This window comes from Leopardus geoffroyi, chromosome C1 (genome assembly GCF_018350155.1).
Source record: "Leopardus geoffroyi isolate Oge1 chromosome C1, O.geoffroyi_Oge1_pat1.0, whole genome shotgun sequence".
NCBI lineage: Eukaryota > Metazoa > Chordata > Mammalia > Carnivora > Felidae > Leopardus > Leopardus geoffroyi.
In genome coordinates, this window is record NC_059328.1 from 150,846,735 (window position 1) to 150,864,570 (window position 17,836).

The 17,836-nt window shown below is 36.4% G+C and overlaps 1 protein-coding gene across 3 annotated transcripts in view; it reads left to right on the forward strand.

The window, feature by feature from the left end:
• TANK (TRAF family member associated NFKB activator) overlaps nt 1-14,638 on the forward strand; it is a 94,342-nt gene extending 79,704 nt beyond the window's left edge. For all 3 annotated transcript variants that reach the window (XM_045479995.1, XM_045479994.1, XM_045479993.1), the window contains exons 5-8: nt 4,162-4,238; nt 4,679-4,794; nt 10,320-10,900; nt 14,357-14,638. In XM_045479995.1, the coding sequence (XP_045335951.1) occupies nt 4,162-4,238; nt 4,679-4,794; nt 10,320-10,900; nt 14,357-14,536 (954 nt within the window). In that variant the 3' untranslated portion in view covers nt 14,537-14,638. The remainder of the gene's footprint in view (nt 1-4,161; nt 4,239-4,678; nt 4,795-10,319; nt 10,901-14,356) is intronic.
• The last annotated feature ends 3,198 nt before the right edge of the window (nt 14,639-17,836 follow it).

The window sequence follows — 17,836 nt, forward strand, 5'->3', positions numbered from 1 at the left end:
TTGATCTATTCATTATGTATGTGTGTGGATATAGACATAGATATAGATATAGATATAGATATAGATATAGATACAGATACAGATACAGATACAGATACAGATACAGATATAGATATATAGTTAGGGACACTGGCTCCCCACATAGTTGAAAATCCACATCTAACTTTTGGCTTCCCCAAATCATAGCTACTAATAGCCTACTATTGACCAGAAGCCTTACTGTTATCAGTTGACTAACACATATTTTGCATATGTATTATATATTGTATTCTTATAATAAAATAAGCTAGACAAAAGAAAATATTAAGAAAATAGTAAGGAAAATACATTTACAGTACTGCCCTGTATTTGTTGAAAAAATCTGCATAGAAGTGGGCCTGCACAGTTCAAACTGATATGGTTCAAGACTCAACTGTACTATATATATATGTATGTATACACACACACACACACACACACACACTACATTTTCTTTAGCATTCATCCATTTACAGACACTTAGGTTAAATCCATATTTTGGTTATTGTGAGTCATTTATTTTTCAAATCAGTTTATAAAAGGAATAAAATACTTTCACTTTTGTGCTAAATATTTTATAAAGGCAAGAATTAGGGAAAGCGTACATTTCTTTCTTTAAGATGCTGATATCTGCCAGATCCCAGACCAACACAAAAATGTTTTCCATTATCTGTGCATTAAGAATAAACCTGGTTTTCGACTAACAAAAATATTAGCCACTTTTTATTTTTCCTTCTTAAGTATCATTGCATATTCAGCTGGCCCTGGAGCATATATTTTTAATATGATACCCATCTATGAGAAACTTAAATTGATTTACACTAAAACAAAATTCTCCCAATTCACATACGAGGCAATTTAAGGAATCATTTCACAACATCTTTCAACTGTTTCAAATGGGTTTATCGTAATGATTTAGTTGAATGACTTCTCCAGCGCCATAGTGGAAGTGTAAATGAAAAGTACGACGTGTAAAGCTCTTATTTCAGTATTCATTCCACAACTTCGGCATTTCCAAACTAGTACTTGGAACAGTTTATAATGTTAAGTATTTTAAGTTTTAGTACCTCAAAATAAACTCATTTGTTGAATGATTTAACGTTTAAAATCTCCTAAAATATAATGTTCAAAGTTCCCTTGCTTTCTTATTTGAAGTCGCAGTAACTTCAGCTTCCTGCAGTGCAGGGTCCGCCTGGATAATATTTGAGAATAGAAAGAAAACTACAAGTTACCTCCTTTAATGTTTATTTACTCTCTGGGATGTTCAACAAACTGCATAGTCTTTATTAAGTAAATTAACTTGGCATTGAAAAGCAAGTCTTGAGTTTCTGGGAGAAATGTTGGAGCTGCCATTGACTACACTAATTCTACATCCTTTGAGGTATAAATGATTGTTTTCAGAAAGTTGTGTCAGATAGCTACAATGGAAAATAGCATTGACATGCTACACCCATTCTAGATAAAACCCTGCTTCACAGTGTCGGAGAACTGTTTGCCAATTTTGTTGTTTGTTTGCAGAGCTAACATGTTAAAAGGCCCCTTTTAAAATTTTTTCTTAGGATGCTGGAAACCTAAAATTTTCATTTGAACTATATCAAGAGATTTATTTGGTGTGAATGATAGAAGATGCAGTGTATCGCGTAGTACAATCGTAGTATTTTTCTTCAATAATAGTAACAAAGATAACAGTAAGCAGGGCTGTATTCCTAATCCCAAAGAAGCTGAAGACCTTAAGTTTGCATACTTTGTGGAAATTTCTTAATAAGAGAGTCCTCCCTTTACCCCCTACCAATACACCTGAGGAGTCTTTTCTGGATAAATTAATTCACCCACACCAGTTATCAAATCTAAACGACAAACAAGTAGGTTGTCACAGGTTATTTACCAAACCATACACAAGTTTATCATTCTTTTCCTGTCTTTTCCTTCACCTTCTTCTCATCTCCACCCCCACCCCCTCAATTTTTAAGGTTTCTTTTTAACATAAGAAGCAGTCATTCCAAGTACTGATTCCAAAATCAGTACTTTGGAACTGGAATAGTCTTCACTACTTTATGTAAATATCTTCATTTTTAGGTTTAAAATTAGAGTACAGTTAATCCTTGAACAACACAAGTTTGAACTGATTGGGTCCACTTATATGTGGATTTTTCCCCATAAACACAGTACACTACTGTAAATGTAATTTTCTCTTCTTCGTGATTCTTGTAATAACATTTTCTTTTCTCTAGCTAACTTTATTGTAAGAATACAGTATGTAATATATATAACATACAAAATATGTGTTAACTATTTACGTTTTTGTAAGGCTTCTGGTCAATAGTAGGCTATTAGTAGTTAAGTTTTGGGGGAGTCAGAAGTTATACATGGGTTTTATACATGGGGGTTGGCACTTCTAACCCCATAGTTCAAGGGTCAACTGTGCTTCTTTTTGGTTCTTTCTGGCTTGTGATAAAATAATTTTGTTTCATATTCAGGATTTCTAGTAGTAAATTTTAAAAGAAGATTAGTCATTTTATTTAATCACATATTATTTGTTTAACATTAAATTGCCAAGTGTTTCTATTCCCTTAATATTACCTCTTCTCTGATTTTGTTGATACAGATTTAATATAATATCTTTATTTTATTTTATTTTTTTAAGTAAACTCTACACCCAACATGGGGCTTGAACTCATGATCCCCACGATCAAGAGTCTACATGCTCTACTGACTGAGCCAGCCAGGCACCCCTTAATATAGTATCTTTTAAAAGTTTGCTTTCCTGCTTATAGCATCCTGAATGATTGGCTATCTTTAAAATGTCGCCTCTCTTCCTAGTACACACTAAAATCCACTGAGTGTTTTTTAATTGCACATAACACTAAAGAAAAACCTTGTCTACTGCTTTTAAAAACAAACTGTGAATGTGAAAATGTCTTCTGATGTGACTGCTTTGTAAGCTCAGTAAAACACTTTTCATCCAGAAGACCTGGCCTAAGTGTTTGCCAGACAAAAAGTATGCAGCAGCAAATGATCTTTTTGTTACCTCAGTCTGACAACATAATATATAAAATCACAAATTGTTTGGGTTGCTGAGATTTCATTTTACTAATTAAAGGAATACTCTATTTTAGAAATGTTAAGCCAACACTGGTATTTAGAAAAAGCTGGAGAAGTAGAGCAATAAACTGAAATAAATTGGAGAAGATACTAATTTAAAAAAACAAACTGGAATCAAGTCTTTTTCTTAAAGAACAAATGAGACTCCTAAGAAACTGAAGGAACTTTTCGAAAAGCAAGATTAAAAGAGTTATACTCAGATGAAAAGAAACAATGAAGTAAAATCATCCACTTTAATAATGGCTACAATGACCTTAAATCTTAAAAAGTCACTAAATATAAATGACCACTGGTTTCATTTGAACTTAAACAAGACCTATGCAGGTTTGGTAGAATTATAATTTATGATTGTATAATATTAAGACTTCTTCAAATCTTTGTCAATTTGTGACTTTCGAACATACACAGAGTTTTCTAGGTATGATTAAAGATTTTTTAAAAATCTAAACCATACAGTGGATGTATTACATGTTTTTTAATGTTGACTTTTAAATGTCAATGAATGTAATACCAGAATAAGCCACAGGGTGGGAGTGAAAGGCAAGAACTTAGCTTCAGAAAGTAGCTTAAATACATCATTGCACTATCTGTAAAATGCTTGTTAAATGCTAAGGTGCTGTAGCCTGGTTTTCTTTCTTCCTCTCTACATAGCTGCATTCCTCAGCAAAGAATCTATAACAAAACACAAAGACATTAATTTAAACCTATAGACCAATAATGGAAAAGAAGTAAATACACACACATACACAGATTTTTTTTTTCCTGGTTTCTGGTCATATCAGGTGCTTCTTAAATTGTCAGTACTGGAAATAGTAATTACAGAAGTTGCCTGAAATACTTCTTGTCTCCATCCTATTTTTCTGCCTCAGTTTTCCTTTTTCCCTGATGATTCTTATTTAGAGAAAAGAAAGATATGTGTCTGTAAGCTACCTACATATATGTTTCAATGACGGAGGTGAATTTTCCATTGTATTTTCTGTTAACCTATTCTCATTTGAGTTTAGAAGCAATTTAAATTGGTGATTATTTTGTATCTTTAAGGTAAGAAGACAAGAGGTTTCTTCTCCTAGAAAAGAAACTTCACCAAGGAGTCTTGGCATTCCTTTATTCCATGAAAGGTATTAATATTTCAATAGACCAAGTATTATGGCCATATTATGTTATATGGACAGATCTTAACGTAAACATTATCGAAATGAGGAACATTTCATTTTCTTCTATTTAAGATGTTTACTGAGAACAAAAATCCATGTATTGAAATTTCTAATGTGAGAATGAGACAGCCAGCAAAAGTGTGATTTATAAATAAGTAGATATGCTAGTCTGTGCTACATCTATGTATTAGAACTTTTAACTTACTGCTTACTTTGTGCCTTTGTGCCTGGCTCTCCAAACATTAGAGTAGTTCTCTGGGACATTTTCTAGGATTTTAAAATAATTTTTTAACTTTAACCTTTCAGTAATTATTTTGTGGTACATAAAATGGTGCTATGTAAATTTAATGACAATAGAAAATATTTAAAGATAAAGCTTCATATTTTAAAATATTAATTTCTAGGGCTTATATAGAGAAGACTTTCCAGGATCTAAAAGAAGAATTTCACAGAATATGCATGCTAGCAAAAGCACAAAAAGACCACTTAAGCAAACTTAATGTACCAGCCACTGCAACTGGTAAGGTTTGATTTAACACACAGTACTATTAACTTGATTGATTTAAATGTATTTCTTTTTGATCGTAAAAATATTTCTAAATGCTTGTTAAGTGCTAAGGATCTGCAATTTGCGCCTCCTACCACTCATAATGGGTAAGTGCTGTTAAAGTTCTGTACTGTATTACATTATCTAATGATTGGCTTTTTTCTCTCTTTATTGTGTGTGGGGCTATGTAGAGTGACTTGAGTGATGTAATTACTAATCATCTTAATGAGAAGTCCCACCTTGCAAAGGGTACAAAATAAATATAGGAAATATGTCTCAAAGTTTTCAGTTGCTATTTGGGGGGGTTAATTAAACATTAACTCATGTATTAGTAAGCAGCCTTGAAGCTGCACTACCATATATAAGCTAAGTAAAATTAGAACATCAGGTTTGTTTTTAACTTCTGCTTGAAAGTTCGTTGGACACTATGGATTTTTATAATTTGGTTCAAGAAATAAACATTTCACATTTCGTGAGGCTAGCCTGTTGGAGATACAAAGTACAAATTTAGTATAAAATATAACTTAAAAGGAACATCTGTTTTTACACATGTGTTGCCGTGTGTTTTTTAAAGCCTGTACCCTTTCCTAAAACCCCAGACCAGGGTTTGGTTCAGCCATTCCATATGAATAGCAAAACACCAGAGATTGAATCTGGCTACCAAGCACTTCCATAACAAAAGGAAGGTAAACTGATCATTTAAAATGATAAATTCTCCTTTACCCTTGTGATTTGAGATATTCTGCATATGGTTCCCTAGAGATGTGATTTACAGTTTTCACTCTGAAAGATGTTGCAGCAGTGCTAATGCCCCTTTAATTAAAGATCACTTTCCATCTCTTCCATCTCTTATATCTAGACTATTTAAAAATCATATTATAGTGTAAATTCACTTTTTGCATACTACTCCTGTTTTATATTCAGAAAAGGTACACAATATGGTGGGGAAACAAAACAGTCTTTGTAGACAGACATAATTTATTTCTTCCCCTTTTCCCCCTCCAGCTACCCAGAAAGAATGCTAATTCTTTCACCTGAATTTTTGTCATTTTCATGAGAAATTGATCTTTTGTGTAGGCTAAAGACACTAAGTACCTCTGAAGTAAAAGAATTATTTTTATTTAAAATCTACTAGCTAAAGAGATGTAGTACGTAGAACTCATAAACATGATTTTTTTTAACATCAGCATCTTATCAAAACATTGTAATGGTGATATATTCATCGTTATACAGAGAACCTACCCCATTATCAGTGGCTTAATACTTTGACCATTTTTAAATTGTGCAGGTCTAAATCTGAGTATATATCTGTCAACTAGGACACTGAGTGTTTAGCTTCATTTTCTTCCCCACTAAAACCGCTTCCTAATGTTATTCTTATGTTTTATAGTAAATGTGTCACAAATAATAAGTACAGCATATTCTTGAAATGCTTTAGATCTGTTGTGCCATAGACTGCAGTGAAGTTTTGCTGGGTCTAGACAAAACTCAAAATATTAAATATTATTCTGGTAGTAGTAGATCAAAAAGGGAAAGAAAGAAAAATGTTTTGGGAAAAGATGCCTTTTAAGGATGAACATTACATTGAATAAAAATATAAGGAAAATATTTTAAATGTGGTTTGCATAATACATCTGGAAAGAGCGTATTAGCAGTATTGTCCCCATGTTATTTTTTTTGTTAAAATTTGACTTTTACCTTTAGATAAACATATAATTCATGAAAAATTGCTGAGTTAGTAGAATTGTACATTTCCTTTTTCTTTTTTCTTCTCATCCACTTATGACAGTAGCCTTGAGAAGGGATAAAGATAAAATGTATGTTTAAGCAAATGTGGCTTCATAAAAAGTGCTATTTGGTCCATAAAGGAGAGTCCTATTTCAGGGAAGATGAAGAGAGTAGAATATAGGATCGCAACTTACAAACAACCATCAGATCTTTTTCTTTTGTCAATATACGAGGTAATTAGACTAAGAAGTAATCTAAATGGACAGCCTGTACTTAAAATTTAGAAACCTAAAAATGTTTCTCATTGTGTTTTTTTGTGTCCTTGCGAAAAGAAGTGTTCTGAAAATAAACAAAATAGAAAGGCAATTTGCTCCACCTGATCATGTTTCTCAGTATAGTGTCAGGATCACAAGTGCTTTTATGCACCTCATTTAAATCTTTTTTTTTTTTTTTTTTAATGTTTATTTATTTTTGGGAGACAGACAGGGTTGGGGGAGGGGCAGAGAGACAGGGAGACCCAGAATCTGAAGCAGGCTCCAGGCTCTGAGCTATCCGCACAGAGCCTGATGCAGGGCTCAAACCCACGAAGCACAGGATCATGACCTGGGCTGAAGTTGGACGCTCAATTGATTGAGTCACCCAGGCACCCCAAATCTTTTTTTTTTTATAGTAACTCATCGCTTGAACAGATTAATTCCAAAAATTATTTTAATGTGGCTGAGGTATGCCTGCTAGCTATAAAAAAGAAAAAATCTGCTTTATTATAGGTGTTTTGAGTTTCCCAGGTTTTGTTCACAAGGGAGATAGGTCGTCTATTGGAAAAGAAAATCATTTCGGGGACTCTTTGTGTGTGTGTGTGTGTGTACATGTGTGTACATACATATACACACACAGTATGTTTGTCTTCTGTGTCTTCTACGTGTATGTGTGTATATGTACAGCATACAGTATGTTTGATTTAACATAATGGTTCAGAGCACAGGATCTAGATTAGGTTGCCTGGGTTCCAATGCCAGATGTACCACTCGTTCATTAGCTGTGTAGCCTTGGAAGTAACTGCTCCATGTCTCAGTTTCTTCGCATGTAAAGTGGGGATAATCTAATGCCTACCACATGATTATTTTGAGTATGAAATGAATTAAGACACATAAAATGATTATAGTAGTGCATGACACATAGAAGTGCTATTGATGTTAATAGTTGTCATTAGCAGCAGCAGCAGCAGCAGATTCTTCATCATTCTCCCTGTTCTCCTTGTGAAGATCATTTTGATAAGCATTTCTTCCTCAGGTGTTATAAAATGTAGTTACCTCAGCAGTTGATTTTCCTGATTTGTTACCTGCAGTTAGCATATGTAATCTGCAAAGAAAGTACCATTGCCTAGAATTCCTGCTACTGTTAAGTCTACTATCAGGAAAAACGACTACTTGAGAGTTAATGGACTTTGAGAAACCTGCAAGGACAAAGAAATCCTACCAGACAATTGAGCTCGGTCTTTGTTACTGTTCTACTTCTAGTCACAGACAGATTATCTAGTGAATGTGGATTATTACACTGGGCTGTCTTGGGAACAGAATACAAATGCATTCAGAATACATTTATTGAGGGCATACTATGTGTCAGGCACTGGGCAGGGTACTGGGGTTAAGTGGGAAACAAAGCATGGTTTAAGACCTTAAAAAATGTACTTCAGTGGGAGAAAGAACAAATACAGTGCAACATGTGTAAGCCTCGGGACACCTGTGAGTCATGCCTAACCTGGTCTTGGGGAGCTAGAGAGAACTATCCAGAGAAATTAAGCCTACATTAAGGAATGAAGGACAAGTAAGACTTTGGTAAAGAGTACTTGGAGAGGATATTTCAGGCAGCCTGCATAGCTTGTGCAAAGGCCCAAAGACAGGAGAGCCTGGCTGTTTTGGAGAACTGTGCAAAGTCCATTATAGCTGGAGTAAAAAGTGCAACAGTTGGGAAAGATGAGAGTATGGACAGGTGACCAGGGACCAGTCATGAAGAGTTTTATATGACTTTTCTGAGGGATGAGGCTTTGGAGAGCCATGAAAAGGTTCTATGAGGAAGGTAACATGATCAGATTTGTGCTTTAGAAAAGAAATAGGGAGCAATGTAGAGAATGGATTGGCTATGAGCTAAGTTTAAAGGGCAGAGAAGCAGTTCAAAGGCTATTGTAATAATCCAACAAGATAAGGTGGTGTGTACTAAAGAGAGGCAGTAGATATGTAAGAAGGTAAACTTGAGGATTTGGTTGCAATATACTGCAGTTGTGTCCAAACAGAAAATACCTTGTGTTGGAATGTGCTGTGGCAAAAGATAGGAAGGTGTCATGAGACTGCAAGGACCAGAAGGAAAGGAACTGACATTTGTTAAGTGCCTACTAACTTTGACAGACACTACACAAGGTGTTCTGTGTACCCCGTCTGCTTAAATCGGCATCCTTGGGCAAGTCTCCTTTTGTGAAGATAAAACTTCTCTGATGACTACCTTTTTAAAGTGCTGATTTCTTTTTTAATCTCTACCTTCTGTCCGCTTAATGAAAATCACACATTACCAATCTCCAACCTACTGTCTTCTTAGGTAAGATTGTGGAGCATAATTTAGTGTTTTCTAATGTCTCAGGATTATCAGCATAGAGAATGCTTTGATCATTGTGTTTTTGCATTGAGAAATGTAGCCCTTATTGGCCCTACACCAGACTGTAGTGTTTTGTGAGTTCTTATATCTGCTATTTTGTTTTTCTCGTCTCCTCTCATGCTTTCAGCTCTTGTTGATATCTATATCTGTCTTCAGCAACTCCTATCCCTACCTTTTAATTTGCTGCTTCTAACCAGCTCTGAGCTAAGGGAAATATCATCAAGCTTGTTAGAATAAATCTAAAATGAGAGTAAGAGCAAAATACATATATCTGTGGGCCTTTTGGCTCTAATTCTGACTCCTCAGAAGCTCTGTTTACTTACTTTCTAGCTTTTGCCTGTGTCCTAGAGAGCTGAATTTGTTCTGGAGCTGAATTTGTTGGATGAGCAGCTTCCAGATAAATGAGCTGCAGGGGCCATGGTATCTACCTGATATCCACCTGCTATCTTCATAGGCCTTTTATATATGTGTGTGTGTGTGTGTGTGTGTGTGTGTGTGTGTGTGTGTGTATAATGGGAGAATTATATATTCATATACAGTTTTCTGAACATGCATCCCAAAATTTCATCCTTCTTTTGCCTTTACTGTCTTCTTTCTCTCCAACCCCCACCACTACCACTCCCTCACATGAATTATTGAGAATACCCAAGGGCTAGACTGATTGCTGATATATTTTGTGACACAGTGATATTAGGGCTAATAAATGGCCGAATTCATGTAGATTCTTAACCTGTATAGTGTTATATATGCCTAGTAAGGAATTTTCTTTTTAACAACTTATTTGTCTAAGCAAGCTCACAGTTGTAGCTTCCATTACTGACAAAATGTTTAAATGTATACACTACAAGCAAATGTTTTTTAAGCATAGAGCAGTATAACTGTGAACAAGATGCAAAGCTTACAGCAAAAGACCTAGGAAAAGACAAAGTAGTTTCACTGCAACTAATAAGCTACGTTCCAGTTCACCCACTGGAGACTGCTAATATTCCGTGGAAGGTGGTAGCAAAGGTAAAAAGTACCAGTTGTCTTCAGTTGCTATAAAAAGGAATTGTAAAAATAATAGTCATCATTTTTAAGAATGATTGGAATGCAACCATTTTCCTTTTGTGTTCTTTTCCCTGCAGAAACACAGTGCTCTCTTCCTGTACAGTGTACGGATACAACAGATAAACAAGAAGAGCTGTTTAAGCCTCAGGCTAAAGATGATATAAATAGAGGTGCACCATGCATCACATCTGTCACGCCGAGAGGACTGGCCCGAGATGAGGAAGATACCTCTTTCGAATCACTTTCTAAATTCAATGTCAAGTTTCCACCTATGGACAATGACTCTACTTTCTTACATAGCACTCCAGAAAGACCCAACATCCTTGGTCCTGCCACATCTGAGGCAGTGTGCCAGGATAAATTTAATATGGAGTTCAGAGACAACCCGGGAAACTTTGTTAAAACAGAAGAAACTTTATTTGAAATTCAGGGAATTGACCCCATAGCATCAGCTATACAAAACCTTAAAACAACTGACAAAACAAAACCCTCCAATCTTGTAAACACTTGTATCAGAACAACTCTGGATAGAGCTACGTGTTTGCCACCTGGAAACCATAACGCATTATATGTAAATACATTACCACTTCAGGACCCATCCGATGCACCTTTTCCTTCACTTGATTCCCCGGGAAAAGCTATCCGAGGACCACAGCAGGTAACTGTTTTGCATTAAAAAATATATTATGCATGAACACATATTTTACCATACATGCACAGATATGCATCTTTTTTAGGTTATCAGATATTCCTTTTAAACTAATGACTGGTTAAAGTTAAGACTTAAAAAAAAAAAAAATCCAAGTCCTATAATAAATGACATGAAATTATAGAAGATACTCGTCTTCTATAGTACAGCTCTATTATAAAGTACCTTAAAATTTAAGGAACATTTTTAAAAAATACATGTCAGCCTAATCCATAGCTAGTATGTGTCACTTTCTTAGTCCCTTATTCAAAGCTTTTTACTCAGCATCAGTGTTACAATAGGATTCTTTGTTAAATTTCATAGTGGGAGACAAATGGCATTTTTTAAATTAAAAAGTTTGTGTATATCATACTCATCTTTAAAAGAATGCTTTTCATAAGTAAATAATTGCATTGCATATTTTTATATATGAAAATAAGTGAACTGTCTTTCGTCTAATACTCTGTTACATTCTCAGTTATACAGTATGCAGATCTGTAGGGTTTGGTTTCTAATCTGGCAATGAATATGCAGCCTAATACATTTTTTAAATGGCCTCTGCATATGTATGATTTTAATCAAACACTTCGATGTTTTTAAAGCTTGCAGCCCCCCAGTCCACTACTACCCTCCCATTTATTCAGGTTCTATCAGAGAATGGTGCTCTTATTTAAAAAAAAAAAAAAAAAAAAAATTAATGCCTGAAGGCAAATGAAAAATATATCATTGTTACAATAAGCAAAAGCCTGTGAAAATACTGACTGGTGTAAATATCTATATAATTTGCAAACATTTGTTTTATTTCTTTTTGCCTTGAGATACTTATTTTAAAAAAATCCAACACCTTGATGGATACCTTTTGGCTTTATAAGTGCTGTATACGTTACAGACTTACATCAGCATACAAAGGAGGCAGTAGTCAAGCTGTGGCATATTTAACTAGTGGGGAAAAACTAGGCATCTCTGACAACCAGCTTTAATTATAAACTCACTTATGTTCTACATTGTGCCTTATTTCACATCATAGTCTCAGTTATAGTTACTACTAAATGAAACAAATTAAACAATTTCATTTATTACAAGTAGAATTCCTGTGGAGCTGTGAAGTGCATCAGTTCTAATGCTTGTTACTTTTTTCTCCATTATATCTCCTGCTTGTTCTTTTACTAGTTAGTCTGTGTGCATTCATGTTTCAGTAGATGGCACCCTGCATTGTGCATTTGCTTTCTATGCTACAGCAAGGGAAACAGCTGGTATGTGATTACAACTTGATGGAAAAGTATTCAGCTTAAAAAATGCAGGAGAATTGGTGTTGAGCTGTCACAAGACATGGGGCATAAGGTTAGATAATTGATATTTTGGCAGAAAAGGCAAAGAAATTAGTTTGTTTGAAGGCCATGTTGCAGTTTAGGATTGAAAGAATATTTCTTAATTTTTAAAAACATTTTGTTGTTTGATTTGTATTAATAAAGCTAGTATGATAAATATAAAATTCTTGAATTGTTGGTAATGACAAAGAGAAGTGAAAATTTGGGGTTTCATGTTTCCGATTTTTATGCTATATCGATTACCACTACTTAACACCTTTTTAAACATTCAGCTATCATAACAAAGCCTAAAATTAAAATATATCTGCTTATTTTTGCTCTGTGTGATTTTATTTTCTTCCTAGTTTTGCTGAGTCAGTGAGTGGGGTCCCAACTGAATTCTCTGAAAAGATCCAATCTGAACTAATAACTCCTAATAGAGAAGGATAAGGATGGACTTTGAAGATAAACTGGCAGTGGAAGATTGGCTCACCAAATTTAGAAGCTAAATTGCTTCTAAATCTATTTCTTACTGTTTTATAGATCTTAATAAGAATCATCTTTATTTATAAATAATCTTTTATTTATATCCATATCAGTTTCCCATTAAAGAGATGCATATTAATCACTTGTACTTTTTGTTTAAACTGCAAACAGTAAAATTTAGATCTGGCTGACTCTAACTTATTTTGGCTTATATACTCACATTTATTACCACTGCTTTTTAATCATACCTTTTCTGAAGAAAATTATCTTACCCCAGATTTTAAAATACACATGTTAAATATTACTATTTTTTGTGATAAAATTGTCACTTCTCTAAAAAGCAATTGAGTCAATGTTATCATAAACCCTCTGTTCTGATATTTGAACGTATCTCGGTCTAGACAGACTTTGTATATTTACACCAACTGTACGCAGCTGTCCAGTAAAATGTTTATAAGACAGTGATGTCGTGAAACTTAAATGCTTCAATTAGTAATACACTGTTTATTGTAAATGATTGGTTAACTAGAATGAAAGAGATTGGTTAAGGGAATGAAAACTTAACACTGTATCAGGTGTTGGACTAATAAAAACATATTAGTAATAAGAGCCCAAAAAGGTCTCTTTAAACTGACTTTTTAAGTGATTTTCCTCAAAGTATCAGAAATTAACTGTGTCAAGGTAATTTACCTATGTCAAGGTATACCAGAAAGCAAATTTTAAAAATAATTTGGTATGCAGTTCAGGAAAATAAGATATTCCAATCAAAAAATATTTATTGAGCACCTACTATTGGACTAAATGCTTTTTCTGCCCTGTTAGATTTTTTTTTAGAAAGAATAAATGCAGTATTTTCACGTATTTATGTGCTGCTTATAATGGAGGTAGTTCTGTTGAATTGTGATTTGCCATAATTATTTAATTGGGCAACTGTTGACACTGTTCAGTCACAAGAAAGGGGAAAGAAGGCAAAACTACGTGCTATATAGCAGGAGCAAAATAAGCCAAAAGAATGCATCCCATGTTAGATTTTGTTGAATGATTAAATATTTGAGGTTTCAAAGAAACAACTGATCAGTGGAATTTGTTTAGTACTTAAAAAATTTCGTTTCGAAAACCAAAACAACTTATTCCTATGTGTTTTATTCATTGTATATTTCCTTATAAATAGTGAAATTTAAATTGCTCTTGATCAAACTGCATGTGTACACACATCATGTCTAGTGCACTTTGTATTAATCAGAGCCCTATAACTTAAGGTTTCTGTTGTAAGACAGAAAAGATAGAATTCAATTTTTAAAAAGTCTTAATGATTGACTGTTGTGCCAAAACTACTGCTGTTACGATAACGAGTATTAAAATTTGCCGGTGGTAAAACTGGAAAAAATTTAAATATGTGAAGATAAAGTGCACATATATATTTTAAGTGACTTAATCAAAGTTTAGCTGGGCCCTTAATGAAAGGAAAATTGAGTTAGGTCTTCATGCTAACTCTGTAGAAAGGTAATTTGCTTTCATAGAAAGGAATTTTGTACTTATGCACAAAACCCACTCAAAAAATTTGAATTTGAAATTTATTCTAAGTTGATTTTACCTACAAATAACAGAAGATATTTTTGTTTGTTTCCCATAGCCCATTTGGAAGCCCTTTCCTAATCAAGACAGTGATGTATCATCGGTACTAAGTGGCACAGGCTCAGAACTGCATATACCTCGAGTATGTGAATTCTGTCAAGCAGTTTTCCCACCATCCATTACATCCAGGGGGGATTTCCTCCGGCATCTTAATTCACACTTTAATGGGGAGACTTAAGATGCATTTGAAAACAGCTCCGTGTAATGATTCTATGTGATCATCAGGTTCTATGTGATGATCTTGGGTTTGTAATACTATAAATACTTGATTGAAAACTTAGTTCAAGATCGTTCATTGAAAAATAGCTATGTCACAGCTATTTGAATTTTTTCCTAAACTTGTATTGTAACTTTCTTTTATTAACTTTTATGGATCATTCTGTATAAAACTGTAATTCATTGCATTCATGTTTACAGTGTTTATTACCTTAATTTATGTTTGTTTCAAATGTCTAAGCTTATTGCTTGGATTTCTAGTTAAATTTATTAAATTTGGTGATGTCAAATGTTTATAGGGTGTTTCACTTAAAAACTAGATTATTTATGCTATCGGTGATTTTTTTTTTAATAAACCTGTAATACAGAACAGCAGACAACATAAATGTCTAAGTAAATACCAAAACCTAAGATTTGTTACCCAGTGATAAAATCACTGGTAGGATTATTCAAACACTTCAGATTGTTTTTTCTTTTAATAATATACATGGTTTTAAATTTTACTATGTGTATAGCTACATGATGAAATGAGTTAAATATTTAAAAAGTTACTTATGTCATGATCATTAAATATGTTCTCTGTTCCTGAGTTAAAAAAAAAAGGAATAAATCACATTTGAGGGAAGTTTAAAACATTCCTGTTTTCTAATGATAGAAGGGTGATATCAGATCTGGTGACATTTAATTACAAGTAGTCGATCACTTTGAATTTAAAAATTATTTTCAAAGTAAACTTGCTAAAGAAATGTATTTGTATTTATTGGGAGCAAATCTAAAACCCTGTAGGAACTATCCACATTTATTGATTTCTATTAGAAATGTTTACATTGTTGTTGAGAAATTTGTTATTCATTGTCAGCAGCCTGACTGATGGCCAGTGGAAGACATTTGCGAGAAAGGCTACCAAATAAGAATGCTGCAAAATTTTGTTTAAAATGAGACTTCCCTTTCATTTTTCTTCCCTATGCTGCTTGTTTTTTAGGTTTCCCTTTGCCCTCCAATTTTTAAAATGAGGCATGGCTTCCGTTTTATAAAGTGAACACTGATTTGCAACTCTCAAAACAGAAATTTAAGCCTTCTTTGGAGGAAGTGTTTTTAAAAATTGGAAGGTTTTAGGATGGGGGAATTTGAGAGGCCTCTGTGCTGCAGTGAGGAGCCTTAACTGGTGGAAGCATGAGAGTGGTGCCTCGACTGCTCAGGGTGCCAAGCACGTCAGGTTGACATCTTCCTCACCAAGGTGACATAGCGATTATTAGGTATTCACTGTGAAGGTTTCTGAGACGTGTACATCTTTCCTCCACTGCCACTGGGGCTGAATGGAAATACCTAGACAATTACCCATGTCTCCTCCCTACCTCCCACCCACCCAGCCTCCCCTCTCACTCACTTCTCTCTCTCTCTCTCTCTCCCTCTCTCTCTCTCACACACACGCACACACACAATTAAAAATAAAAACTTCTCAGCCTGTACCAGCCAGAATATACCACTGTACCTATCTCGTAAACGGGGTTTCTTTTTCCTTCTCCTTTTCTAGAAGAGAAAGAGCCCCTCTCACACAGTTGACATCTACTAGCCTGCTGACAGCCAAAGGAAATTATAGCCCACAAAGTGACTCGAATTAAAGTGTTATCACAGACTCTTCCCCAGTCCTCCCTTTTCCCACCTCCACCACCGTTAGTAAGAGCGGGAAACTCTGCTTTTGGGTTCCAGGGCTCCAACTTCCGAGGGACAAAGGCCCTCTTGGGCCACAGGAAATGCAGCCTGGGGAGCAAGCTCCAGCCCCGCGCCGCAGAGGTGGCGCTGACTGCAGCTTTCAAGGTGGAATGGGCACCCGCCAGGTCTCTCCCTCTCTCTCTTATTACGGAGTCGTGCAGGGGCCGCATCTTGGCATCTGCTAAGCGTGGCCGGGTAAGAACAGCTCCCAGGTAAAAAAGCTGCACACGCGAAACGCTGAGTCTGAAAAAACCACCCCCGCCGAGACGAGGCAGTTGTGAGCGGGATGCCTGAGAAGTGGGAGGTGAATGTCCTCGGGAGGGCCCCCCCCCCCCCCCCCGGTGCAGCTTTCCCCGGAGGCTGAGGCTGCTGCCAGCGGGGACATCTGCTTTCTTACACTCCAGCCTGGCTCACCCCGCCCCCTCAGCCCGGGTTGCGTGGTTATTTTACCAACACGGAGGGAGGGAGAGCTCGAGGAGGTAGAAAAGGGGTGGATGGGAGCTCAGGAGATGTTCTTCCCACTCCCCCACGTCCCCTCCTTTTTTTTCACATCTTTTAACCTTCAAGGTAAAGACTTTATAAATATGAAACGGATAAACGCGTCCGCTGGCTCCCAGGCCCGCCTTCTGCTCGCGGGGCTCTCGGGTGCGGGGCCTTGTCCTCTCCATCCTGCATCCTCCCCGGAGCAGGGCCGGTTTGGGCGGTTGGGCCGGGCGCAGGGGCCGGCCTGGTGCGCTCCGCCTGTGGCGCCTTCTCTCCCGGGCTGCTGCCTCGACAGCTGCTTGTAGCTACAGTAATTAGACTGTCAGTGCTTGTTAGAGGAGAGCGGGGAGAACACGCTTCTGACAGCAGATTCCGAGACTCCCCAGTTTGTTAATTTCTAAGAGATCTTTAAAGCATTAATTGAGGTCTCCCCAAGTCTCCCCTCCGGTCCCTCTCCCCAACTCCTCCCTTCCCCAAAATATCTTCAGGAGAAGAGAATTCTCTCCCCGTGGAAGCAGTGATTCCCGCAAAGCTGCAGGGCCGCCCGCGATACTCGCACAGACACCCTGTTTTACATATACGCATATATGCGCACACGTATACGCGTGAGGTGAACTCCACGGGGGCCGGGTCCAAATAGGAACCAGGATTGCATTTAAAATAATAATAAATAAATAAATAAATAAATAAATGGGGGTGGGGAGGGAAGCAGAAGTCGGGAAGAAAAGAGAAAAGCAGCAGGCTGATTACGAGGTGTCAAAACTGCCAGGAGCAAGAAGGTGATAGCAATCAGGGGTGAGAAGAGTGCGGCATTCGTGCGGGGCAACTAATTATCCGTCTCATTTGAGAAGAGCAGCATTTGAGGCAGCAGCGTTCGCCTGCTGAACGGTGACAGATTGGCGCGGAGGAGAGGGGAGGTGTTAAAACAATGGAGCCGGGCGCGCGAGCGCTGCTGCATGCTAATCAGCCCTCCCTCCGCCTGCCTGCCGCGCTCCCTCCTTCCTCCCAGCCTCCCTCCTCCGCGCTCCCTCCTCCCGCCTGCGGCGCTCCCTCCTTTCCAGCGGGC